At 36.5% G+C, this 18657-nt stretch overlaps 1 protein-coding gene across 2 annotated transcripts; it reads left to right on the forward strand.

The window, feature by feature from the left end:
- Positions 1-372: 372 nt before the first annotated feature.
- LOC110774900 (mediator of RNA polymerase II transcription subunit 33A) lies at positions 373-17895 on the forward strand. Of its 2 annotated transcripts, none has more exons than XM_021979493.2 (12): positions 373-900; positions 3799-3909; positions 6054-6401; positions 7684-7997; positions 8085-8176; positions 9061-9403; positions 10539-10749; positions 13549-13663; positions 13754-13915; positions 14326-14977; positions 15225-15431; positions 16489-17895. In XM_021979493.2, the coding sequence occupies exons 1-12, from the start codon at positions 623-625 to the stop codon at positions 17598-17600; spliced, it is 3945 nt and encodes a 1314-aa protein (XP_021835185.2). In that variant the 5' UTR covers positions 373-622; the 3' UTR covers positions 17601-17895. The 2 variants fall into 2 exon arrangements, with proteins under 2 accessions (XP_021835185.2, XP_021835184.2); XM_021979492.2 differs by having other exon boundaries at positions 376-900; positions 16486-17895.
- Positions 17896-18657: the final 762 nt, after the last annotated feature.

The following is an 18657-nucleotide window of genomic DNA, read 5'->3' on the forward strand; positions in this document are numbered from 1 at the left end:
AAAAGTTTTGTTTTCTCTACGCTATTATTGTTTCCTTGTGAGAGTTTAAGGCTATATCTTTTATTTCGCAGAAAAAGTTGATTTATTGATGAAAAAGATTTGTGCGATGTTACTACAAATGACAGTTCAACGTCTATAATCAATCAAATCATATTTAATTCAATTTCAAATCTACAACAGATTGAAAGACTCCATATAGAAAGTTTTTGTCAGATCTCATCCATAATGATCATGGTTTTATAGAATTAGAAATTTATTTGCTCCAAACTTGTTTTACATTTGTTTTATTAATGAGTTAGTTGTACCTTATAAAAAAAAATTACAAGTTAAAACTTTTTCAATTCAGTACAAATTAAAAGTTCCCCAAAGTAGAGTGAACCTTGCTCCATGACGTCCATGTTCCATTGTAAATTTGTTCTCAATTATTAAAAACTCAACAAAATCAATTTACCAAAATCAATTTACCAAAGTGGCAAAGTTGCTTTGACTTCCATTCAAATAATTTGTTGGTTCAAAATCATCAGGCTAACAAACCCCAACAAAGTTAGTAGAATAAACCTCTTCCCTCCCACATTCCCTCCCTCCTTCCTGGGGTCCCTCATTTTCTCTCTCATCCTCTTCAATGGCAATTGCGACAGAAAAGAACACCGTATGGGAAACTGTAGTAGCCCTTACGAAGGTCGCCCAACAAAAGGGCACTGACCCTTTTTTGTGGGCGATACAAATTTCCTCAAATTTAAGCTGTGCAGGTGTTTCTTTGCCTTCTATAGAACTTTCACATACTATGGTGTCCTACATTTTGTGGGACAATAACGTCCCTTCTGCGTGGAAGTTTCTAGAAAGGGCCCTTATGTTGAACATGGTTCCTCCTTTGCTTGTTCTTGCTCTCCTTTCTACTAGGTTTGTTTCTGATTGTTATTTTTATTCTGGGTCATTTTAGTTATGTTATTTTGCACTGTTTTAATGGTCATTTGATCTGAATTTTGCAATTTTGTTCGCTTTTTTGTGTTGTGGGTATATTAGGATTTTGTTATTGTCTTTTTGCATCTGAGTTTGTAATCTTCTTGGCAATTTGGATCAACGCTTGGATTTTCTCATTCCTCTTCAAAGGATTTGAGTGATCGAAATGATTGAGTCTACAATCTCAAAATCTGCATTTTCTCTTATTTTTCTACATTCTTAAACAGTTTCGGATTTCAATCTAGGAGATTGACTGGATGGAGCTCGGTTACTGACTCCCACACTATGCTTAATCACTGTTGTATTAAAGAAATTGTTTTATGGCCTCCTTGTAAGGGTTGGTAACAATCAGTGTCAACCAAACGTTCTATGGGTTGAACCTGGTACCCATTATTTTCTTTTGAAATCAGAAAATTGGTGGATGATTTAAGGTTCTTTATATGTAACAAGTTATGCAAACCTATGTCTTATTATCTTAGATGCTTTTGTTTACACGCTTAGTGCGAAGCATTAAGAAAAGCAACAGCCGACGTTACAGTGTAGTACCTTATACGGGAGAAACCCCTTTCAAAGTCTTGCAGGCTAAAAAGCCCTAGGCTTTGTCGTTTCAGCTTCTCCCAATTCGTCTTTGGGTGTTTGAATTTTGACACTTTCTCTTTCTTGATCCTGTTGTCAATCTTGTGCATTTCTTTTGTTACTAGTTCATTGTTTTTATTTGATAAAATTTAGGCCTGCATCACAGTGATAATCTCTGGGTTCTGCAAGACTGTACCGAAGAACTTTCTTTTGGGATGGAGTAGTAAAACTAGTTTTGGATTGTGGTTTAATAGTGATTAACATTTACTCAAACTGTTGGACTTTTGAGGGATGTTGCAGAAAGTGTATCCACTTCCTCTATGTGTTCGGTCATTTGATTGTTACAACTTAGTCATATCATTTCCTCGAAAGCAACCTATAAACTGTGTTCTTCATGTACTCACGAGGTTAATACTTTGAACTAACCCGAAAAACTGTATTTTCCTTGGATGGATGCATATCTCATAATATGAAAAATCTTGTGGCTCACTTACCAAATTCAAGCAAGTGTTGGCAACTTGGCATCATACTCGCCAAACAAACCAACATCTAATTGAAGTGCTAATTCTTTTCTGAGTTGTACGTGTATGGTTGGTCTTTTATGACTATTCCAACAATAATTTCTTTAAAAACGTGGATAGAAAAGCAGGTTGTGTTTTGCGCGATCTCTACTAACTTTTATTTGAAATAAAGTAATGTGTTTTTGCTCATGTTGGTGGTACATGTATCAATGAATTAATGATGATTCTTGGTGCATTTGTTGACAAGCAGTTGATTAAAGCTAATAAAAGTGAGTTTACCTTTCCTATTCACTTTTGTCCCTAGGTGTTGTATTTCTTTCTAATTTAGAACATTTAATGTCACTATACACTAGAATGGAATGGTTTACTCTTAGGTAGTGTTTGGTAACTTAGATTTCATTTGAAATTCTTGAATTCAAATATGGGAATTGAAATGCTAAAATTGAATTCCAGATAAAGTGTTTGGCAAACACAAATAATTTCAATTCGAACATAGTGTTTGGGTAATAAGTGATATTTCAATTCTATAATTACAAAAAAAATTATTGGATTGTTGTTTTTTTCTTCTATAACAATGCAGAGTAGAAAAATGTAGTAATGTAGTAGTATAGCTTGATCCCCAAAATTCCATTAAAAAAAAAGAGAGAGAAAGTGTGGTACAATTGCAGAGAAAGTGTGTAACTTTGTCCTAGACATAGATCGACAATTCAATATACATCAAAATGTTATTGAAGATTACCAATTGAACTTTAAATTTAATCATCAAGATTACCAATGGAAGATTTCTGCGTACCAAAGGTAATGAAGTGGAACATCAAAATACAGGATAGTTCACATTGGCAAGCCATTAATGGTCAGTAGCCTTCCTATGGAAATTATACCTTCAGCCATAATTTCCCCAAATGATATGCTAACTGAATCAGTCAAAGAAATCCTCTATGCCACTTTGAGCTAAAAATAATTACTGAATCAGGATCCGATTTTGATTATAGAAGAATTTGATAGAAATAATTTAGCAAATCGTAAAAATTATAACATGGATGAGTAATGGCGGCTAGAGGTGGTTGCTGCTCGTGAGTTGTGAAAGTGAAGGCGGCTATTACATAGGTGGATAGGGTGGTTATGGAGGTGGTCGACGAGAAGATGGTGGTGGAGCTGTCGTGAAGGCGGTGGTGGTTTTAGCAGAGGAGTGAGAGAATGAGTTGTTAGGAGAAAGTGGACAAGGAGGAGAGAGGTGATAGCTGTTGATCATGATTAGTGCCATTCTGTGGAATTGAAATGGCATTTCAAATTCTTTAAAATGAACTTATTTTTGTAAGGGTTGGATTTGGACCAAGTCCAATTCCAAATTCCATGTGTTTCCAAACAAGTGAATTGGACCAAATCCATAACTTCAAATGAAATTCAGATTCCCAAACATGCCATTAAGTTATTCAGACAACTTTTGATAGTTATTCCCTTTAAAATCTTCTCTCATGTCAGCTTCATTAGGGAAAGCGCAGCTGTTTCCTAGATTTTATCTTTTAATGTGTAATGCATTTCACTATCCCATATATGATAATTGTGGCTTTTGCTTTGCTGACTTCATCTTACTTTTGTGGTCTTTCCTATTATTCTGGTCTCTGACATTTCCATAAACTTAGAATTTAAATTCTCATGTCTTCTGCTCTACGAATTTTCCATTGAAGCTTATTGAATTTGTTTCATACTTACGCTTTACATGTCTTTTCTTTGTCTACAGGGTCATTCCATGCCGACATTCTCAACCCACTGGATATAGGCTCTACATGGAACTTTTGAAGAGACATGCTTTTAAGTTGAAGTCTCAGATCAGTGTGCCTGCTTTTGGAAAGTAAGTTCTAAATACATATGCTTTGAGAGGGAAATGTCATTTAGTAATGTGCCGCTTCAGTTTTATGTTTATGGCAATTGTAAGAAGTGTGCACAAATAATGCAACAATGCTGAGTAGGTGTTGGATAATTTCTGAAAGAATCACTGGAAAGCAAGTTTATGGTGTTTATAACTGGCTATGAAGACCGATGCTATCAGGCTATTCATGGGATTAGATGATATTGTTGAATAAAATAGTAATTCGATAGTTAAGCTTTATTGTTGTCGATTGCTTTGAGCTAGAATATGAGGTACTGAGCTAGTGAGCTGTCTCCCCCCCCCCCCCCCTCTGGGTAAGTGCTATTTAGAGAATGTATTAGTTCTATGTCCATGTGTTAAATCATTTTACGATTGTCTATTCAATTATGCATGTTGATAGGCATTGTTAGCTAATTGTTACTTGCAAAGATCCCGTTAGTTTGTTAGCTGCTGGATCTTGGGATGTTCTTCCAAAAAAAGAAGTTATATAAGCATTTCTTGTGATATTCAATGTTTTCAATCTTTCATTGACTTTGGTATTACAGGTTTTCTGCTTCATAGTGGCACAATAAGGGGATTCTATGTGTTAACTTAATTGGTTGCTTTGTGCTCAACTTAGCTGGTCTATTGGAGATGGCTTTATTTAGTTCTTAACATGTCAATCTCAATAACCTATTTGTTTGAGAAGTGTGAGTGATGAGTTTGTTACGTCAAACAGACTTCACAAAACCGAGGTGTTAATTTTGAGTCGAATGGACCTAAAATAAAACGGTTTTTGTTCACAAGTACCGAACAATAAACCAAACTAGACATTATAGATTGGGTGAATAAGCATCTCTCTTATTCTCATACTCCCTCTTATCATGAATAAGTGTAACACTTGCCTTAAATGGCCGTTCCAGAATAAGTGCAACACTTCTAGTTTTTACAACTTCCTCGAATATGATTTTATGTCTTGCACTTAAACAGGAACGGAGGGAGTAAGTTTTATCACAATACTTTGAACTCTATTAATCTCAAACACACGTAAATAAAATGACATCCTAAAAGCTCTTTGTGTATGCAATATGAATTCTAGAATAGTCTAACAAATAATCCTAAAATACATTGAAAATAAACACCTAATTAGACTGGGACTATAACGATAATAAAATACATCCGTTTTTTCTATGCGTAAAAATCCAATCCTTAGGGGACTAGTAAAAGCATGTAGAACTCCTACTAAAACATTAAAAGTTGTGGCTGATCCTAAGCGGACTAGGAGTAAGCATAGTAGCTCTCTTGCACGCCAAACATCCGTTGCCTTGCCACCCAACTACCTTCACATCAAATTGAGGGACTAGTAAAACCATGTAGAACTGGTACTAAAACATTAAAAGCTGTGGGCTGTGGCTGATCCTAAGTGGACTAGGAATAAGTCTAGTAGTTTCTCTGCACACCAAACATCCATTGCCACCCAACTACCCTAACATAAAAATAACCATATAGCCAATAAAACCAACCACGAACAACTGCATATAAGTATCGTTGACTTTGAGTTTTGACCAAAACTACTCAAATCCACACAAGAAAGCCTTTGGGTTGTAGTTGTTGCTTTGCTGAAATAAACCTTTTTGTGCATGCAACATTATTTTCATTGCTGTTAATGTCAGCTTTATCTTCTTCCTTTTTTGTGTTTCTTAATACTGAGATGGTATCAGGTTAGTACTCATAAATTTGGATTAGAAACACCAAATGGGGTGGGCTGATTTGGGCTCCAGACCTTTTCTGGTAGATCAAAAGTTTCAACCTTAATGCAGACTATGGAAGGATGATCACCTCTTGTGTGATGAACAACTAGTGACATAGCAGTAATAGGCAAATGGCAGACCCTATTTTGGTAAATCATTGGACTTATATCTTCCATTAGGTTAAGTTATGCAGCAATTTAAGCATGATTTGTATAGAATTTGAAATTCTCTTTCACTTCTTTCATTGATGTATTTTCTTCTTTTGATATTTACAATGGTGTTTTCCATTTAAGGTTTGACTTTCTCTTACGGTCAGTTGGTTTTGTTTAATTATGATGATTAGTTAATATTTCGTCTTTTTTTTGAGATTTTAATCGCATTCTTTTCTTCTTGCAGAGTCATGATGTCAATTGATCACGTTCTTTGTCTTTCTCAGATATTTGATTCACGAGCAAGTGAACCAGATATTCTTTTGGTTGAATTTGTGTTTACAATTGTGTGGCAGCTGCTTGATGCACTGTTAGATGATGAGGGGTTACTGGAACTTACCACAGAGAAGAAATCTCTCTGGGCAATTACTACTCGAGAGATGGATATTGACCCTTATGATAATTACGACGAGAAGAAGTTCGAACAACTTGACAGATTGAAAAGAATGAATACTGAGATGGCCGTTGAGATTATCGGACAATTTTTTCAAAATGGAGTTACTTCTAGAATGATTTTCTTGGTACGCCATAACATGTAAGGCTTAAGTTTCTGTTTAGGTGTCTCTTTTATGTTCATGACGGCCTTAAAAGGAAGCTCCTCATTTTCTTTTAGACCAGTTAGACTACACACAAACTTTTGAAAAAGACAAGCGCAGATTTGTTTAGTATTTCACCTTCTCCCATTCTTTTGTCAGGCCTATAGAACAAAAACGTACTAAAGATCACACCAACTCCAATTATATCTCTCTTTTTTGTCCCTCAATGTAGATCTTGTTAAGCAAGAGTTATTTTTCTGGTCAGCTTTGATGCCTGAATTACCACTCTTTGCATCATTTTAGTCTTTAGCTGCTAGTCTTTATCGATCTCACTCTATGTTTTGTCGGCAGTACTTAATACTTTAGTAGTGCCTTTGATTGAACTCCATTTTCACCTCCTATGCCCCCTCCCCCCTTTAAAAAAAAGCGAAGAGGAAAAACTACATCCTCCCTCCGTCTCATATTATTTGCTCCAGTTGAATAATTTTTATGAGAGCTTTTTGGTCAAATGGGTCAAGTAAATGAGACAGAGGGAGTTAAAAAACCAAAATTCCCGAAGATTCTTTGGCAACTTGGCAAGGAGCAGTGCGACTTAAGACCTTGTTTGTATAAAATATCAAAAATTTATAGTCAAATCTTAATTATGAAATCTGTTTAGTGCTTCTGGAAAATTAAATTAAGCACAGTTGATAATGAGAGCATGAAATCTCAGATGTGTGTTGAACATAGAAGGCAACTCAGCCTGATATATATTAGCAACTAGCTTTTGGCCCGTGCGATGCACGGATTTTATTTTTTAATAAATTAATTAACTGGATGTTGACAGTTTAATAAACTTTGGATTATTGATGAGTCGGGAGGTTAAGAATGTTAAAGGTTTTTTAGTTATAAATTCAGAGAAGATTATGAAAGATTAATAAAAGTAAAAAGGAACTTTAAGAGGGTGCCACGTGACGTGCAAATTTTTCTGTCTTAAAATATTAGTATAGATTGGAACACCGGGATTGAGGAGATAAAAGCCCTTGTCTTACTTTAGAAGCAGAGACATGCTTAACTGTGCCAAACTTCCATATGAGAATTTCAGACGAGTAAAATTTTCTTGGAACTGCCTCTGATGAAATTGTCTGCCCACTTAATGATTTTATACTTTTTTTCTGCTATTTTATATCAGTTGCGTAATCAAGGGATCCAATAATCCGGGATAACTTTTGTCAGTATATTGCCTTATTGTATTTAGTTATGCGAAAGATACTCAATACCTTTCTTTTTGCGTTGCTTCAGGCCGAAACAATGGTCAGCCTTTACTGAGAGATTAGAGTTGCTTGCAACAAACTCATCAACATTAAAGAATCCAGAGATTTTAAGTCCCAAAATGCTTTCAAAACTGACTTCTGATGCTCGTAAAGTATCATCCTGGGAGTACAAAAAGTCTGGGGAAGTGTTTTCTGCTGAATCGGCTTTCAGGTCTATGGTTTTTCCTGCTCAATGTCAAGAGACTTATCATTCGGGTTTGTGGCTTCCACTTGATGTAGTTCTGGAGGATATGATGGATGGATCTCAAGTTACAGCAACAAGTGCGGTTGAGATTATTACTGGTACATGCGATATTTTATACTGCAAGAAGTGTTTTATGTAGAGTGTGATGCGGCGAGGATGATAAGCTAATGACCATTTTTCAACAGGTTTGGTGAAGTCCCTTCAAGCGATTAACAATACCACTTGGCATGATACCTTTCTAGCCTTGTGGATTGGTGCTCTCCGCTTTGTTCAGAGGGTAAGACATCTGGCCACCTGCTTCCCTGTCACCCTTTAAACCATCTTTCATGAGGTGATTTTGTTTTAAAATATCATTCACTTATTGATTATTTATCTCATCATCAATGTTCTCAATTTATCCCTGTAAAACCTTGATCTGAAACCCAATCGTTTCCTACTTCATCATTAATAAGAAATACCGACTAGTTTGACATGCCATTTTGATTTATTTCATATTATCTAAAGCCAAAGTACGGTGAATCTTTCAGCTTTATTGGAAATAGAAATATTGTATTTACTGGTCTATATCCTTTTTATCTCCCTTTAAGCCACGCTAAGTGAAGTTTCCCTTCAACCTAAAATCAGTATCTTATTTTAGAAATCGTCTAATGAGTAGGTCATCGTTATCATTATCATTACCCCATTGCCTCAAAGAGGCTCCCGCAAGAAGCGGGGTAAGGGGGGTCGGGTGTACGCAACCTTACCTCTGCAATTGCAGAGAGGTTGTTTCCAATTGACCCAAAAGAGATAACGGGACGACAACGGGAAGACCATCTTCTACTTCATGGAAAGGAATCGAAGAGGTTTTAAGAGCCATTTTGATTTAGTCCATTACATCCCACAACCAAAAGAACAAATGGATCTTTGGCTCCATCGGAAATGGACCAGATGAGTAGGTGAGCTTTCTAAATAATTTGATGAGTAACCAGATATGATAAGAATCCCCCTACATAGTAAGGTAATAAGTAACCCCTAAATAGTGTGATAAGTAACCCCTACATTTATTGTTTCACTTCACGCACAGTATCACACCATCAACTCCCTGTGCAATTAGTGATGTCTTTTTTTGGTCGAACAATAAACTGCAGGTCTCACATTCTTGATCTTTCTTGAACATTTTAGGAAAGGGATCCAATGGAGGGGCCAGTTCCTCGCCTTGATACCCGAATGTGCGTTTTGTTGTCTATCACTCCTCTAGTGGTTGCTGATCTCATAGAGGAAGAGGAAAATCCACTTGATGAATCAGATAATTGGAAAGAAAGACATGAGCCGTACACACGTCGCAAAAGTTTGGTTTCCTGCTTGCAGATACTTGGCGATTTCCAGTCCTTGCTGTCCCCACCTCAATCTATTGTTTCTTCTGCCAATTTGGCTGCTGCAAGAGCAATGATGTTTGTTGCAGGCATTGATGTTGCTGATGGATACTTTGAGTGCATTAACGTGAATGATCTACCAATTAATTGTAGTAAGTATTTTTCAGGATTTTATTACAATTTTTTAGAAAATTTCCATTCTAAATTACTAGAAATATTATGCACTATACTTGACCATCATCTATTGTAAGTGGAGCTGCCAAGGTCTAGTTCGAATCTCCTATTCTCCTGTGTGCCTGTGTGATTTTTTGTCGTTTGCCTCTTTACTTTTGTGAAGTCCCCTATATTTTTCAGTTTTTTTTTTCCGTTGCATTTTTAAGGCGTATTCAAGGCAGTACGGATTCCACTTATATTCCTGTCCTTCAACTTCTTGGTTTACTGATTTGTAGTTCTGTTGTGGAATGCACTGTTTCCCATCCGTGATCCATCTGTGGTTTGGTAATAACTAAACTGGAGTAGTTCAGGTGTATGAACATTGAGTTGTTTGAAAGGAGTGGGGGAGATTCAGTAGTTTACAATGTTTTACTAGTTTTGTACAGCCTTTGGAAAAAATGCAGCTGGTGATTTAGACATTTAGTTGGTCAAACTTTGATTTTTTTTTGGGGGGGTGGGGGGAAGGCAGGAAGGGAGATTGTCTATCCTAACCGTCCAACCTGGCAGGGGTGACCATCCAATCCTGTGATCATTTGGGGGCTGAGGGGGTGGCTACTGGCTAGCAGGGGGAGTTCTGCTCCCCCGTCTCAAGCTTGGTCAAACTTCGCATTGTTTGATTTTGGAGCCATGAATATTGGACATTATCAGCTTTCCTGCTTTTCACTGAGAAAAATGGAAAGAGGAAAAAGTTACTCATTTATCTGTTCCAGACTTCCAGTTTGTTGCTTACTTATATTTGTTTTTCCAAGTAATTAGGCGGCTTTGTTTAACATTCTACTGAATAATTAATTCTTATTTCTTAGTTACATGATTGGCCGAACTTGATTGTTAAGATGTCTGATATTTGCTGTCCTCGGTTAACGGGTTAAGTGGATTAATCAAGTCTAATAGGAGCTCATATGATAAAAACGACGGAGGAGCAAATTCTTGCGGGCATATTCTTTGAGAGTCAGCACCGCAAAAAATAAGATCAGTTGCTGTGCACATGCTTTTCAGATGATACATGTGAAAGTTAACATGGTCGCTGCTGATCTTACTGCCTGATTTTGATCTGTTTATTATTCTTACTTGCAGCTGGGAACATGCGCCACTTAATTATTGAAGCTTGCATAGCCAGGAATTTACTTGATACGTCAGCATATTTTTGGCCAGGCTATGTGAATGGTCAAATAAATCAGTTTCCCAGTCGTATTCCTTCGCAAGTGCCTGGCTGGTCATCATTAGTGCAGGGAGTTTCACTTAGACCTGTGATGATCAATTCTATGGTCGCTGCTCCTGCTTCAAGGTATGCTCCTACTTACCTGTGAAGTCTTTCCCTAGATTTATTAAAATCTTCTTTGGTTTGTCCTGTTCCTACATGTTATCTATGGATTTTGTTATATATATATATATTTTTATTTTTATTTTTTTGACATTGTCATTTATGATTTTTTATGTATTTTTTTACATTATCGTTAATGATTTGTATACATCTTCTAAAGTTGTGTAAGTGGTGAGGCAGAGGTTCAGTATTTCCGAAATGTTCTTAATTGAGTTGATTTTCTTGGTGGTTATTGTTACTCCTAGTGCCGGACTGCTGGTTATATTAGTTAGGGACTTAGGGAAATTCCAGAATGGTGATTATTCTTCTACTACAAAGCTCTCGTACTTTCAATTATCTTAAATCGTATTTTTCATGTCTCAAGATAACTGTCCACCTTTCCTCAGTGCAAGAATGACTTCTGATTTATCATCATCAAGCTTCAGATTGTAGGCACACTTGCACGTTGATCTGAAAGAAATATTTTGGCATTGGAGAGTGTTGTATACATAGGCAAATGGAAATCGAGTGAATGTTGAAATGACATGCTTGCTTGTGACAACTTCGTAGATTACCTTTTTTTTTTTCATGCGTATTGACTATTTATGAATATGAGATAGCCCTCTAATCTAAAGAAAAAGGAAAAAATTTCAGCTATCTGTTAAAAGAGTTCAATATCGTCTCAAGAAACTGTAATTAAATTGAACACTAGTCCAACTGTTCTGCCCAAATTTACAGGCTCTCTTACTCTTATTCCTACTTTTGTGTAATATTAGATTAAAAAGTTACACATTTGTTCTTTGACAATGCAGTCAAATGAACGGAAAAATTTGCGCTTGATGCTGCCTACCAGTAAATTGTAACTGGTAGGGAAGGCATGCTGTTTGGCTTTTAAAAACAAATTTATAAGGGCGTATAACGTGCTGCGCCTTGAGCCTGGGAAAAGGCACATAAGGCGCGCGCCTTTTGTAGGGTGCCTGATACTGTTATGGCTAGGTGCCAGGACTTGCTCCTTGAGCCTAGGCGCGCCTTTTAAACCTAAGGGTGCTGCTCATACATCTGCCGAAAGTAGATGAGGTTTTGAATTCCGAACTTGAGGATAATTGAAAATGTTCACTGTGTCAATGAGTCAGTTTTCACTCCCTATTGAGTGCCTTTTATGAGGTTAAGGGGAATGATTTTTCTCAAGTCACCAGATAGTTCTTGTTCGTAAAGATGAGTTTTTGCCAGGCAATTGGCATATGGACCACACATATGCTGTTGAGTAGGTGATTTGAATGTTGAACAACAGTCAAACATGAGCTTGCAACTCTAACTAGCTTCAATTTTAATAAGAATGAAGGCAAGGACAGGATGGAGGAATGGTAACAAAAGGAAAAGCGACCTTTTCTCAAGTCACATAGACACCTTAAATTTGGGTACAGTGTTGGATTCTAGAAGACCACTTCCAGTGGTTAATATTTTTCGTCACAGAAAATAATCAAAAGTCACATTTGTTTGGATTATCTCTAATCTCCCATTTCGTTCAGGACTTTCTTCCCTCTTCAGCTTAGTGCTTACACAATTTAGTCATTAAGTAAGATTATTACTCCCATCATCCCGAAGGTAACTCGATACTTCGTTATTTGAGGTCTCAAAGTCAAAATACATCTACTTTTACTTTGCAGTATACTTTTTACAATAAATTCCCTCAGTTTGAAGCCAATAGTCACATATACTGTTTTAGGACGACTGTAAAAGTTCACATTTTCTAAATAAAAATAATTTATGATTAAATTTCCCAACTTGCCACTGCTTTAATTTGGACTCTGTTCTTTTTACCTTATTTTCACTTATGTCAGGTCTAATAAAATAAGATAAAATTATTTAAGATAAAATAAGGGCCAATAAGTTGATATAAGATAATATAGGATAAATTTAGATAAGATAAGATAAAATAAGGGTTAATAAGTTTAAAGGGTACCTTTTATAACTTTCAATAAGGACCAATAAGATAAGGTAAGATAAGGGATAATAAGATAATATGAGATAAAATAAGATAAATTCGGGGCCGATAAGATAAGATAATACAAGTGAAATTTAGGTGAATCAAAGTATCAAACGGTACCTAAGTGATTGGACCAATTATTACTAAAGAATTAAGGTCTTTTTTTTGTTTGTAAAAAAGTACCATATATTTAGTTTATTAGTTATGAGGAGAGAGTTGAGATAATGTGACAACAAATTTCACACGTGGATCTTATTAGATTTTTTCAATGTGTATTTTTGAAATTCTAAGCTTTACTATTTTTGTTTGTTCATGATAGCTTATTAATGATGATAATGGTCTAAAGTTGGTCTTGGAGATCTTGAATTGGAAAGTGTGAAGTCAATATTGGGATAGAGGGATATGTTTTGTGACTTTAGACTATGCCAACCAATTTCATTTTATTCTTTAAATAAGTTTAGCGGCAGCACATTCACTGAATTGAGGTAGCGTGTGATGCTTCTGGCTAGGTTCTTGCAGTCATCATAGAGCTGAGTACTATGTGATCTGTATGATGATCTCCCTATTCATTGGAGTTTCTGTTACATGTCGTTTGTTTTTCTTCCGGTCATTATTTCTTCTGGATTACTCTTTTATGTGTATTTGATTGATGCACAATCCTCTTGATTGTTGTTCATACTGGCTTCTTGCTACATATTTCCCTTTTGATATCAAGTGTATCAGATATTCTGTTAATCTGTTTAGTAAATTAATTGAGGGTAAAACAACTGAATTTAAGCTCATGCACTTGATGGAAGTTTAGCAGAGCTGGAGAAAATATTTGAGCTTGCAGTGAGTGGATCAGAGGATGAGAAGATTTATGCAGCCACAATTCTTTGCGGGGCATCCTTAATTCGGGGCTGGAATGTGCAGGTAATACATTTGACATGCAATCTTAAACGAATTTCATGAAGTGATGAGTGAACATCGAGTTATTGTTACATTTGCTGTCTTGTCTTGCAGGAGCATATTGTGTCATTTATAACTAGGTTACTGTCTCCACCCGTTCCTGCTGATTTTGTGGGGGATGACAGCCATCTTATAGCATATGCTCCAATGCTTTTTGTGCTTTTGATTGGAATAGCACCACTTGACTGTGTCCAGATCTTCTCGTTGCATGGCTTGGTATGCTCATCTCTCTCTCTCTCTCTCTCTCTCTCTCTCTCTCTCTCTCTCTCTCTCTCTCTGTCATCAGAAAAGTAAGAAGGGCCAACTAAAAAAGGAATGACAGGAAAATAAATCAATGAATAAATGAATAAAATAAGCGCTGAGCATTGGAACAAGTTGACATGGTAATTATAAAAAAGAGTGATTTGTGATTGTATTTGTTGGCAGAATATGCTTTCTGTTTTGCTAAACATGCAAAGAAAAGACTTACATAACTGTGTACCTGATTTCTTTTGCTGGAGTAGATATAAGGGAGCATTATATGTATGTTCTGTCTATTATCGATCGTATTCGTGAAAGATTTGTGAAAAAGTTGGTGAAAATAGGAAATTTGTTGTTTATTCATTTAATCTCCCTCTTCTTTGCAGGTACCGCAACTTGCTGCATCATTAATGACAATCTGTGAAGTTTTTGGATCTTGTGTGCCTAATGTTTCATGGACAGTCAACGGGGAAGAAATTTCTGCTCATGCTGTTTTTTCCAATGCTTTTGCTCTCCTTTTGAAGCTTTGGCGATTCAATCATCCGCCTCTTGACTATGGTGTGGGGGATGTGCCTCCCGTCGTGTCTCAACTTACTCCGGAGTACCTCTTATTAGTACGGAACTCTCTCCTTGCATCTTCAGGAAATATTCTCAAGGACCATAACAAAAGAAGACTTTCAGCTATTGTTGGTGCATCATGCCCTAAACCAATATTTGTCGATTCATTTCCAAAATTGAAAGTCTGGTATCGTCAGCACCAAGCATGCATTGCCGCACCTCTATCTGGTCTAATTTCTGAAAGTCCAGTGCATCAGATTGTTGAGGTGCTTCTAAATATGATTTTCAGAAAGATCAGCAGAGGAGTTAAGGCTTCTGCAACCTCTGGAAGTAGTAGTTCTTCTGGGCCTGCTAGTGAAGATAGCTCTTTAAGACCCCAGATGCCTGCTTGGGATATTCTGGAAGCTGTTCCCTATGTTGTTGATGCAGCCTTAAGTGCATGTGCTCATGGACAGGTCACTCCTCGTGAGCTAGCCACAGGTATGCTCCTTTACATTCAATGTCTGTGGTTCTAGTAATGTCTTTATAGTTTTACCTTTAATATAGCTATATGCTGAAACTGTTTGTGAGACACCCTCAAATAATTTGCGTATGCCTTTTCACTCCAGTCATTCTTTTTATCCCTTGTTGTGGAATTTCAAATCTAATTTGTGACATAGGAATTCTACAATTACGTTGGATTTTGTTTAATTATGACTTAAACATGTTTCTATTTTTCTTAATGTAGGGCTTAAAGATCTTGCCGATTTTCTTCCTGCATCTTTGGCGACAATAGTGAGTTACTTCTCTGCTGAAGTGACACGGGGAATATGGAAACCTGCTCTTATGAATGGAACAGATTGGCCAAGCCCTGCTGCAAATCTATCCAATGTAGAGGAACAGATCAAGAAAATACTTGCTGCAACCGGGGTTGACGTTCCCAGCCTTGCTGCAGGTACTATACTTGTTGCCTTCCCATCCTTGGAAGTTTTTTAAGATTGTGGAACATGGCACCTAATTTTTGTCCCTCGACTGCCAAGCTAGAAGCTAATATATGTTGTGAACATTAAAGAAATGCATGTGAATATGCACCGATGTTATAAAAGGAATTGTTTTAATTCTATTGTCGTGCTGTCACTTTTTACTGAAACTAAAATTACCTTATTAATCACAATAAACATCAAAATTAACAAATACATATCAAATCAATTTTTTCTATTCCATTAAAATCATGATCGTTGTTGATGAGATTTGACATTTTATCATACCTTCTTTGCTTTGTTGATATCACTGTAATACAACCTTCCACGAGGTGATATATCGGCCTGTTGTAATTTTGAAGTAGAACTTGATCAAATTCAATTAATTGTAGATGAAGAACTGACACCCGCTATGACATCGCACAAATCTCACAACTTGTAACAGCAGCAAATGAAAAACAAAGTCCCCAAACTCTCCCAAGGAGAGAGACAAAACCCAATATATGGGTTGATATACCCCAATAAAGTTTGATAGAAAAGCTCTCCAATAAAGAAAGGAGCATTATTGTGAACATGAAGTTAAAAACTGATAATTGAAGAGAAAGAGAGGCTTACCATGATACCATCACCACCCAACTGCCAGTGGTTGCCCTATGATCAACAAAGAAAATTAGAGGTTTCAAGGGAAAGAAGAGAGTCAATAATTTAGAGTATCATACAAATTATCCCTTACAGAATATTTCGTCAAGTTGTCACTTGAATTTTCCTCACTTTGGTTAGAAAACCTTTTATGTTCATAAATCCATATTAGCTTTCCTGGACAGTTTTGTTACTTAGCTTTAAATTTATTATTCATACATGTCAGCTACACCAATCAATAATCATCTGAGGCTTGGTTAGTATTGCTGCTGTAGAATGTTTTATGTCACAATAGTGATCTGCATGTATTCTTCACATTAATTGTTAATATTGTACTGTATTATTATTATTATTATATCAGCTGAATAACAAGTATCTTGTTTGTTACAGAAGTAAGCTCTCCAGCTACCCTTCCTCTGCCGTTGGCTGCATTTTTGAGCCTCACTATAACCTATAAACTTGACAAAGTATCGCAGCGTTTCCTGAATCTTGCGGGACCAGCCCTGGAGTCCCTGGCAGCTGACTGTCCATGGCCATGCATGCCTATTGTGGCTTCTTTGTGGACACAAAAGGCAAAGCGGTGGAGTGATTTCCTTGTGTTCTCGGCATCACGTACGGTCTTTCTCCATGACAACAATGCCGTGGTTCAGCTTTTCCGGAGTTGCTTCAGCAGCACACTTGGGCTGAGCACAAACCCTAGTACAAGCAGAGGTGGGGTTGCTGCCCTTCTTGGGCATGGATTTGGGTCTCATTTGAATGGGGGGATATCTCCTGTTGCCCCAGGAATCCTTTACTTGCGTGTATATCGTTCAGTTAGAGAGATTATGTATATGGCAGAGGAAATAATCTCTCTTTTAATGCAGTCTGTTAGAGAGATAGTAGGTGCTGGGACATTTAAGCAAACAAGAAAGAAACTTAAAACTGGACCATTATATGGGCAGGTCTCAGTTGATGCAGCAATGACCAAAGTGAAACTTGCAGCTTCACTTGCTGCAACACTATTGTGGTTATCTGGGGGACAGAGTTTGGTTCAGTGTCTACTAAAAGAAACTCTACCTTCTTGGTTCATATCTGTTCAGAGATGTGCACTAGAAGAAGAAGAAGAATCAGAAGAAATAGTTTCAGCATTTAGAGGTTATGCTTTGGCATATTTTGCAGTCTTGTGTGTAGCCTTTGCTTGGGGTGTTGACTCGTCATCAGCAGCATCTAAAAGACGTCCTATAATTCTGGGGCATTACTTGGAATTTATAGCGAGTGCTTTAGATGGTAAGATCTCACTGGGTTGTGATTCAGTTGTTTGGCAGGCTTATGTATCGAGGTTCATAAGCTTGATGGTAGGGTGTACACCAAATTGGGTGGTGGAAATGGACGTGAATGTATTAATTAGATTGAGCAAAGGACTGGTGCAGTGGAATGAGGAGGACATTGCTTTTGCATTGCTTACGACTGGTGGGATGAATACAATGGGTGCAGCTGCAAAGCTCATAGTAGAAAGTGAGAAATGACAGCATCTCCTCTTTTTTGTTTATCTGCACCTGATAATAGAATTGTGGCCTTACTAATTTCTAGAATTGTACATGAGTTTCACATAGGATATAGGGCAGTCAGCATGTTTACTCAAATTGAGATTAAACGGCTAATCTTTGTACCATAGCCATAGGTGATAGGTGTCCTTTCTTAATCTTCTTTAGGGCTATTTTTTTTATCCTTTCCTTTGGGGGTGGATTTTTGAGTATACAATGTAAGATTCAGGGCTGATATTGCTCAATGTATGAAGGGGCTTATGCCTTTTAATCCGGATTCCAAGTTTTGGATAGGCAGGTATCCATTGTAAGATTCAGTACTGATCTAATGCCATTTAGTTGTTAGATTGGTTGGCAAGTCAGTTTTGTTTATCTCAAAGTTTTCCAAGTCAGTATTCATAATTGAATGAGAATCCAGGAGGAGATTTCATAGAACTGACTTATTTGCAAAATAGCATATATGACTATCAATTCCGGACTTAAGGATGCTATCTGATATAGTGGCGGAGTGGAAGTAAGTTTTCCCAAGGTCAAAATTCTAAGATAGTCATAATAAAAATGACCATGGTAAGGGAATTAATTTGGACCACATAAATTGAGTTTCTTTTACCTTTTTTTTATTTTCTTTTATCTTTTTTTTAATACCCAAAAGTCAATTAGAGCGATTTCCGAAAATAATTTTTGAAGATGTCGAAATTCCCAAAGTATGCCCGTTTTTTAGATAATTCCAGTAAAAAAACACAATTTTTTACGTATACTATAGTTAATTTGTTATTACATTAATTTCTAAATAGTCACATATAAGTATGTTTATTTTTTTCTTTAGTTTTAAATAATTTTTTTTACATGTTTTAGCAAATGTGCATACTTTTAAGCACGTGTAGCGTGTATATTAACTATATTTTAATTAACATATTAGAGAAGATGGTCATTGAAATATTATTTTAGTTGATTTTGATCAAACTATAGTTTAGTAACTTAGCCCTTACACTAGCTGGTAGAAAAAAAAAGGTCATTTTTAGCGCGCGTAAAATGAGCT

Source organism: Spinacia oleracea, chromosome 3 (genome assembly GCF_020520425.1).
Source record: "Spinacia oleracea cultivar Varoflay chromosome 3, BTI_SOV_V1, whole genome shotgun sequence".
Taxonomy (NCBI): Eukaryota; Viridiplantae; Streptophyta; class Magnoliopsida; order Caryophyllales; family Amaranthaceae; genus Spinacia; species Spinacia oleracea.

Excerpts from the sequence above, each read along its gene's own strand:
- LOC110774900 (XM_021979492.2), top strand. The coding sequence starts at position 623 with ATGGCAATTGCGACAGAAAAGAACACCGTATGGGAAACTGTAGTAGCC. Across the intron at positions 6,402-7,683 it reads TTCTTGGTACGCCATAACAT|GCCGAAACAATGGTCAGCCT; the intron begins GTAAGGCTTAAG and ends GCGTTGCTTCAG. Across the intron at positions 8,177-9,060 it reads CTCTCCGCTTTGTTCAGAGG|GAAAGGGATCCAATGGAGGG; the intron begins GTAAGACATCTG and ends TGAACATTTTAG.